This window comes from Tupaia chinensis, unplaced genomic scaffold, assembly GCF_000334495.1.
Source record: "Tupaia chinensis unplaced genomic scaffold, TupChi_1.0 Scaffold000001_1, whole genome shotgun sequence".
In the NCBI taxonomy this organism is placed as follows: Eukaryota; Metazoa; Chordata; class Mammalia; order Scandentia; family Tupaiidae; genus Tupaia; species Tupaia belangeri.
The window spans coordinates 3,544,770-3,554,161 of NW_006159427.1; the positions used below are offsets into that span (position 1 = coordinate 3,544,770).

General features: G+C 37.2%; 1 protein-coding gene across 1 annotated transcript in view; it reads left to right on the top strand.

The window, feature by feature from the left end:
- GPR158 (G protein-coupled receptor 158) overlaps positions 1 to 9,392 on the top strand; it is a 483,854-nt gene that overhangs the window by 339,936 nt on the left and 134,526 nt on the right. The window contains exon 9 of the mRNA XM_027770684.1: positions 7,363 to 7,431. Within this exon, the coding sequence (XP_027626485.1) occupies positions 7,363 to 7,431 (69 nt within the window). The remainder of the gene's footprint in view (positions 1 to 7,362; positions 7,432 to 9,392) is intronic.

The window sequence follows — 9,392 nt, forward strand, 5'->3', positions numbered from 1 at the left end:
GAACTCTCTTACACTGCTGGTGGGAATGTAAATTAGTCCAACCACTGTGGAGAACAATTTGGAGATTCCTCAAAAGTCTACAATATGATCAATCCCATTCCTTGGCATCTACCCAAAGGACAGAAGAATTATTCATCGGAAAAGTGCTTGCACGTGGATGTTTATTGTGGCACTTTTCATGATTGCTAAGACATGGAACCAACCCAAATGCCCCTGTATGGATGAATGGATTGAAAAACTGTGGCACATATATTCTATGGAATACTATTCAACCATAAAAAATAACAAAACCCTGGCTTTTGACAGAGGTGGAAGAATATGGAAGATTTACTGCTGAGTGAAGCAAGCCAGGCTATGAAGGAGAGATACTGTATGTCCCCACTTAATATATACCGAGTGTCTGCACTCTATAACTGAAACTGATGGGCTAAAGGATGTACGAACATAAGAGATGGATGTGAATGCCAGATGTGGGGTGTGTGGAGGACTGGGGCCTGGGGAAGAACATTTGGAGGAGGATATGGAGACAGCATTGTTGAGACAGGGAGGTAGTATTGTTATATTTTGAGCAACTGGCCCGGGGAGAAATGTTCACATATTGAAATGATCACCTCATATGCTAAATAATGTGATTGATAATAAAAAGAAGACTGAGGAAATGCTGTTGTTATCTATTAAACAATTGATGGGTTCCACTGCCTAGATGTGAAAAGTAGCATTTAAAATTTTTTTTTATCATAAATAAAAATTCATTCAGCAGTGAGTGAAAGAAATAAGAGTTACCTTGCAGATCTCAGTTTTCAACATATCAAATTATAAAGCAAATGAAAACAAAAAAAATTGAGATCAAACAGTGTTCAAATGATAAAGAAAAATTACTTTGATCAATTCGTACTTTGCAATCAGGTGAAATAGCAATGAATTGTGAACTCTCTTGAATTTCTCTACATGTAAAATACATTTATGTTTTAAAAATGATTTATGTCAAAGTAAGTGACATTTGAATTTACCTCAGGGTAACAAAGAGTAATGTTTTGAAATGTTTTAATTCATTAATGTAAAATTTTAAAATATTTACGAATATTTATATTTTAATTATTTTTATTCTATTAGGCTTTTTCATAAAGAGGAATTGATAGCTCTTTCAAAGATTTACTTTTTCTTTGAAAATTGTATTAATTAAAAGCAATAGCTTTTAATAGACTAATAGAAGTCTAAGCAAATGATGTAGTGTAGCTCAGTAATTTCATCCTACTTTATAACCCAGCCTGCCAGCACAATTGGTAGCAAACTACAGTGCTGGAAACCACGTGGCTGAATGTGGGTTTGGATGTCTGGGCATACTTGAAATCACTCTGGGTACATACAAACATGCCCAAGATCCTGAAGAGTTGGAGGCCAGGGAAAGGGAATCTATCACAATGAGACCCTTGGAAGGGGGTCTCATCCAATAGATGCTCTTTCTACCTCTTTTTCCTTGTTTCTTTCTCCCTCTCATATGTGTATGTATACATTGTTAACAACGAATAAAATAAATAAACTTTAAAAAAGTATTCATGAAACTTTTAAGGATGTACATTAATCCCTCCTGAGGCAAGACCCCTTTTTGTGATACTTTAGTTTGTGCCATTTACTTCTGTATACTTTCTTTTGATGTTTAGAGAATTTACCTTCATTTCTTCCTTTTGTTGGGGGGGTAGAGGTTTTTTGCCTTAGGGCAAGTGTGCTTGCTGGAGAGAGACAGAGATACTGAGAGGTAAAGTGAGCAATCACCCCCACCCCAGGTGCCTGCCTTGATTTTCAAACCACTAGGTCTAAGACTGGAACCGTGTTTGGCCATGTGAGTCTAGTGACATACCACTACACCATCTGCTGGTCCCAAGAATTTATCTCTATTTTGTTATATTTATTTAGTAGTATGGAAGGAAAAAGGAAATTCAAGATTGCAACTAGATAACTGAAAAGGAGTCTTTAATTTTGCATATTTTTGCATGATGACATGGGGAAAATGAAGACAAAGAGGACTTGATCATCCACATTTTAGGAATACATTCTGGTGCCGTCTTAAGGGAAAAGTGTCATGAGATAGAAAAAAAGGCTAATAGGAAGTCACATTAAGTCATTTTTGACATGAGCACAAGGTTATGATAAGCTGAGTCAAAGTTAACTTCAAACATTTGCTCTCATGCATCCAACTTATTCTTTGTTTCTCTAATTGCAGTGAAAGTCAGCAATTTTGCATCATAAAATTAAACTAGACTTAGGGGAGTGCCTTTAAGTATTCACATTATGTGAAACAATGCAAAAAAAAATTGGCAAGCCTTTCATACAATCACCGCAAAAAAAAAAAAAAATCCGAACCATGAAAAGTCCTGTCCATCATAGATAGCAAATCATAATTAATTATAAACAGTGGCTGGACAGTGGTGCTGCAATAAAACACAGTGCTCATTGAGGCCGACCCACTTGGTCGGGTTCTGTGAGTTGACTCGCGGAGAACTCTCTAAGTATGTCAGGCATGTGTGTACCCGTAATATTCCAGGCCTGGTTAAGGATGGGGGTATAGCGTGGCATAAAAAGCCTGTTCCTCTCTGTCTGTCACTCATCCATGGAAAATAATAACTAATAATGAATGACTCATTTCTTATCTCACATGATAAAATCATTGATTATTTTCTCTTTAGCATGTTGTACTGTTTTAAATGAAACTATGTATTTATCACTCTGGACCTTATTTTTGAATAAATTAATTTTTCCTAAAGGTCTTAAAATGTTAAACTATTAATTATCATGTCATATGGAAAACAGACTTTTTTTAAAAAAAAAGTTTGTTCCATTAGTGAGACAGAGAGAGAAAGGGAAACAGGCAGGCAGAGACAGAGGCAGAAAGATACAGCATCCCTTACTTGGTTCCAATGTCAGGTTTACCCTTAGCCTCAGCCAGCCTGGACCATAGGCCCAGGAGTGCCTGGCACACACAGGGAGCTCTCTGGATTTGAACTGGCAACCCTTCTATATGAGCCTACCTCACAGAGCATTGCTGTTTCCCACTGTGCCAGTGTCTGGCCCTCTGAGTTTTCTTGCGGTCTTAAAATTAGAAAGACCACCTAGTTAAAGCAATTTGTCGATTTCTTTTAATGTGTTACAGTAAACTATCAGGAATTTTAATCTCACTAGTGAATTTCTTATAACATCTGAACCAAACTCTTAGTTTATTTTTAGAAGAAGTTTACTTATTTCTCTCATGAGAAAGAAACAGACAGACAGACGTCCCAGTGGAGTCTTCAAGTTGTGATCTGTACTCTGTCATCTAGCCCAAATTTTATGGGCACACATGAGTGTACCCACATGTAGAGGCAGTCCATAGGTTTGAACCCAACATTTCTCCATATTTCAGTAATATATGATATCTCCTTCAAAAACATGAAAATATTTTCAGATAAGTTGATATATTACCTAAATCCATTCACTTATCCATAAGAAACCGTTATTATCAGCTTAGTGAATATCCTCCAAATACACATACACAATGTATAGTGATTTTTATGTGTATATGTTTTATATAAATAGTAATCATACTATATATTGTTGATCATCTTTCAAGAAAGTTTTTTGAAGATTTCCCAGTTAACTCCTCTGATTAAAAATAGTTCTATAGTACCATTTCTATCTCAGGCAAAACTGTAAAGGAGATAAAATTTTTTGGTGGACTCTATTCTGCTCATTATCTCCCTCATTCATCTTAATTTACCAAACCCTCCTCTCTTCCATACACACTTAGTGCCTCCTCTCTCCATCCTCACCCTGTTACTTTAACTCTGAGAAAAATATCCCTGTACTTCACTTTGAACTTAAAAATGTATTTTTTAAAACAATTGTAGATTCCTGGTTGGCACCAAGTACAAAATAAAAGGTATAGTTCCAGTTAGAAGAACATCTGGTACCAGTAAGACAGTGTGGGAAATATTTTAGGGAACATGGAGTCTTCTATGTCCATAGGTCTTACCGACTACATTCCTGCAAAAAAAATGCTTATTCTGTGGGGCCATAAAGCTAGGTCTGTCAAAGAATATTTTGAAAGGAAAATACGCATATGTTGAATAGTCCCTATATTTGATTACAGAACTAGTTGTCAGAGTTCCGATTTATAATCTGAATTTGTGGGTACCTCTGCCTAGCTAGGAGTAAGAGAATTAAGTGTAAGATTATTATGCAATTGAACCAGCAGATGGCAAAATGGTTATGTCGCTGGACTCCCACATAATTGATCGTGGTTCGGGTCCCGGACCTGGTGGCTTCAAACTCATGCTTGGAGTGTGTACGTGCCTGCTCAAGATCCTGAGAGGAGGGAACCAGCAGTTAGCGTAATGGCTATGTCGCTGGACTCCCATGTAGTCGACCGTGGTTCGTGTCCCGGACCCGGTGGCTTAAAACTCACGCCGGGCGCGTGTGCGTGTGTGCCCAAGATCCCGAGAGGAGAATGGAGGAGAAGGGATTGCGGCGTGACCATCCCCCCTGGTGGGTGATTTCTCGCTTTCTGTCTCTATGTCTCTCTCTGTCTGTCTGGCGAGCGCACGTGCCCTACAGTGAAAATCTCTCTCAAAAAAAAAAAAAAAAAAAGATCCTGAGAGGAGAATGGAGAAGGGATTGTGGTGTGGCCATCCTCCTGGGGGGGGGGAGTGGTTTCTCATATTCTGTCTCTGTCTCTTGCTTTCTGTCTCTCTGTCTCTCTCTGTCTCTCAAAGGAGCACATGTGCCCTATAACAAAAGTCTCTCTCTTAAAAAAATATTGTGCAGTAATTCAGATGAAAAAGAAACAGATGATTTGCTCTGAGAACATGTAAAAGCATGCACTACTAATCCTGTTATGTGGTAGTGATGCTTGTAACAAGCCCTAAAACTATCAGGATACCGCGCTATGGGGGAAGAGGCCACCGAACAATAGCATGATCACAGTCCCCAGAAAGAACTGATGGGTCCCTCACTGCAGGACTGGCTCCTCTGGGGTTGTTTTGGATCCTAAGCATTAAACATATATTGAGTGCTTGCTGTAAGTACTGTCATAGGTTTCAAATAAATCCTCTTGATGCTGCTTTCTACCTGAAAGAATACACACTACTTATTAACTACCAGGCATGATGCTAGCTATTTTATATACTTCATATTTAATAAACTTGTCAGGTTTAATAAGGTCAAGATTAGGATATCCATTTTATGGGTGAGGTTGTTGAAGTTCAAGGTTACTTAATTTAAAGTGGTTGTTTAATAATTCAAACAGAGACGGAGTTAACTATAACTTTTATCTTTTTCATTGTGCACTGCGGCTTCTTTTTGTGTCTCTTTGTTCAATCAGTATTACATAAGTTATTTTTACAACCAGTGTTGTATAATATTTTGGATTTTCTTTCTTGGTGTCATTTTTGGGGAAAGTTTAAAAAATAAGATATAGAATATTCATAATTAGGTATACTATGCAAATGTAATTTGCAATTATGGAAATTCTACAAGCCAAACGCGCATAAACCCTGCTGATAGAAATCTTTTCACTAAAAGCATCTGCTACCTAAAATAATGACCAGTAGCAAGAAGCCACTCAAGTAATCAGTTCTGTTTACAGACCAAGCTTATTTCTCCATTCTCAAATTCTTAAATTAATGAAAACCTTGACTTCTTTTGAGAGCTCGCATGCAGCATTCCTACGTATTAAACAATACTTTATCAAGGTTTTAGAAAAGGAATGAGACTGCTTGAAAATCACAAGTGTATGTGTACCCAAAATAACCCTGGAGAATGGAAAAGGGATTGCAGTATGGCCATCCCTCTTGGGGGTGATTTCTCACTTTCCCTCTTACTGTCTGTCTTCTCCTCACCCCCTCTGTGAGTACACATGCCCTATGGCAAAAATTAAAGAAAGAGAAGAAATTAGAATTTTCTTTCTATCCAGTTATCTAATAGTTCTTTTTATATAATGCACTCTTGTGGTTTGGCTTTTCAGCATCAGTTTGTTGTTGCAAAATTAATTGTTTCTATATCAGATTATTTTCCCGATAAGTAAGATACTTGCACAGATTGGAATTTGTGTATACATTTTTTTTATGACATTAGTGAAAACACTGAAGCCCTAAAAATGACCTGTTTATCTGTTTGCATTCTTTTTTGTTTTTGTTTTTTTGAAGAGATTTTTGTTACAGAGCACATATGCTCACCAGAGAGATAGAGAAAGACAGAAAGTGAGAAATCACCCCCGCCCCCAACCACGGAGCATGGCCATACCACAATCCCTTCTTCACCATCTCCTCTTGGGATTTTTGGGAATGCATGCACGTGTACCTGGTGTGAGTTTTAGTCTCCAGGTCCAGGATTCGAACCACAGTCAGCCATATGAGAGTCCAGTGATGTAACCATTACACCATCTTCTGGTCCCTGTATTTGTACTCTTAATGAATGTATTTACTTTATAATAATGTTTGAACTCCTTAAAGCAAAATTTATTGTTCGAAGATGAGAGTGATTTTTAGTCTTTTGTTTCTTGCCTCAACTCTAAGCATTTTGCTGTGAGAACATGCTATTTTGGGTCTAACAGTTCTTTAAGGTTATTAGATATATTTATGTTTAGCATACCAAATATTTAGGATATTTACTTGAAAATCAACTCTTTCTAAATCTGAGGTGAAGGATAATATTTAAGCATGTTCACAAGGTGGGATCCATATTATTTAATGTGATTTTGCATTATTTATATAGTGACTTTGGGGGATTATATGAGGGAACTTTAGAAAGTTCATTGGAATGGAATTGAAATATGAATTTATTTTGGTGCAAAAATTTTGTAATCTGTGTAGTTTTTTAAATTTTTTTTTTTTAATAGTATGAACTTTCAATGAACTTGTTGCAGACGCCCTTGTATTTTAGCATAGTGGAAGACACATACTGAGACTCCAAGCCCTTGTGCATGTGTTTGTTGTAATCACTGGACCTATCCCTCAGATATTTGAGAAATGGTACAAGAGTAGCTTTTAATATGCACCTGTGGCTGATGTTTCAGAAATATAGGCAATATCTTCTGTGTCTGAATTTCAAAGGATCTTCAAGATAGTGTTTTCAGCTCTCAGACTGGTGATGCAGAGTTTAGAATAAAATTCCATGAAGCCACTGGTAATAATCATTAAATTTATTATCACCCTTCGTGTCAGTCTTTTTACATTTTTCTATTGTCTACTCACTTGAATATTAGCTGATTTTCACTTATTTAATTTCCCTCCAAGAATGCTGTTTTATTTGTGAGCCATTTTCACAGTAATGTAAATTTCTTCCATGCCTGCAAATGTGAATTAACAATGATATTTTCATTTTGTTTTTTAGAGCATCAGGGCATCAGGACTCATCTTGTTGGAAACAATCCTTTGTGGGTCTCTGCTGCTGTACTTCCCAGTAAGTAACATATTTTTAAAGTAGCCATTTATTTTATTTTGTTTTGGCAGTATTTGATATCTTTAATATTCATATTATACAGTAAAGCTCTTATTTATGCATACACACACACATACACAGATGCACACATGACGAAGGGATTTTTCAGATGTTTAAATCCTGGCTCTTACCATTTGGGGGACTTTAGACAAATTGCTTAATATTTCTAAACCTTAGTTTCCTCTTGTAAAATAGACCTGATTATTCCTTTCTTCCCACTTTGTGAGGACAGTTACATGCTTAAATAAGATAACATGAAAGGTATACTTGGTATGTATGCTTTTATACGCAAATATTAACTTCCTTCTTCCTCACTCTCCACCCGAATCAGAACCATGAGACATACTGTTAATTAATATGTGATATGTGTAGTAATACTGCCTTAGATAATCATAGTAGTCTCTTCCTATCACATGAGTAGCATGCCTGTAACCAGAAGGTTAAGTACTGATTTGGCTAATTCAATTTAGCCAACTTGTATCCCACAGGTATTGTGCACCAAGCTCTGTGCTCATTCCTGGGAATGCTCTATTAGCCAGATAAACTTTATTTCTCCTCTTCAGAAGCTTACAGTTTGGAAGAGAGATGAGTTACAAACAATTGTAATACAATGTGACAAATGCTGAGAGACCTCTGAGGACAGAGTGATGTGGAGGCACATAGGCTATACAGTCGGTGAAACACTCATCGAAGCCTAAGGAAGAAGTTACCGGACAGAGATCGAGAGAAGAGTAGGTGTAAGATTAAGGAAAGGGAAGATCACCAGGATGACATATTCTTTTTTTCTATAGCTCCCTAGCTGCTGTATTTCTTCCTTCTTTGTTGATTTCTTATCTTTCTCCCACCTCCTTATACTTGAGTACCTCAGGCCTCAGAACTTGTGAAGTTTTTCATAATCCACATGCTCCCTTGGTGATCCCATCTTACCTCAGTTTTAAATACTAATATGCCAATGAGTAGTGAATCTGTATCTCCATCCCACTCCAAACTCATATTCAATTGCTCAATTGACAACTTCATTTGAAGGTCCAAAAGAATTCTCTATTATGTTCTTAAAAAAAAAAAAGTTTATTTCTTTTACAAGAATAACAGTGAGTGAAAGAGAGAGACGGACACTTAAAGCAGGGTCTTCATGCCATATTTCCCTCCCCTACTGTTCTTACTCATGTTCAGGATCACGAGTAGGTATGCACATGCATGCCTGGAGTGTTTTAGGTCAATGCAGAATCCAAACCCCTGTCAGTCATGTGGTTCCAACATTGTAGAGAAGCATGTTACATATGCACCACTTCAGCTGGACCCCTGTAATGTTCGTTTGTTCTTTCTTTCTTTTTCTTTCTTCTTTTTTATTTATTTTATTTATTTATTTTTTGTGTGAGAAAGTAAGTCACCAGTTCCAGGACTCTACTTGCAGTTGGCCATGCGGGAGTCCAGTGCTTTTAGCCACCGCACCACTTGCTAGCCCCGTGTCATGTTCTTAACTGAAATACTGATGTATTTCTTAAATTCAGTCTCTCCATCTCCATTGAGAGCAGCTCTATTTCTCTAGTTACTCAGGCTAAAAACCTGGGAGTTAATCTTGACACCTCTCTTTCTGCCCACCCTCATCTGATACTATTCTTTTCACTCTCTACCGGTAGTTACTATGACCCTTCAGTTCTCAAGTAAAACATGATCTCTCTCATGGTAATTCTTACATGGAAAAAGAAATTTCATAGATATGATTATGTTAAAGACTTAACAGTGAGTATACCCCATATTGTATGGGTGGGCCCAAGGATTCTAAATGAAAGAAGGAAGCAAAAGAGAAAGAACCTGAGAGATGGCATAAAGAAACTTGCATTGACTATTTCTAACTGAAGGTGGATGAAGGAGGTCGAAGCTAAGGATTAGGGGTAGTGTCTGGAAGCTGGAAAAGGCAA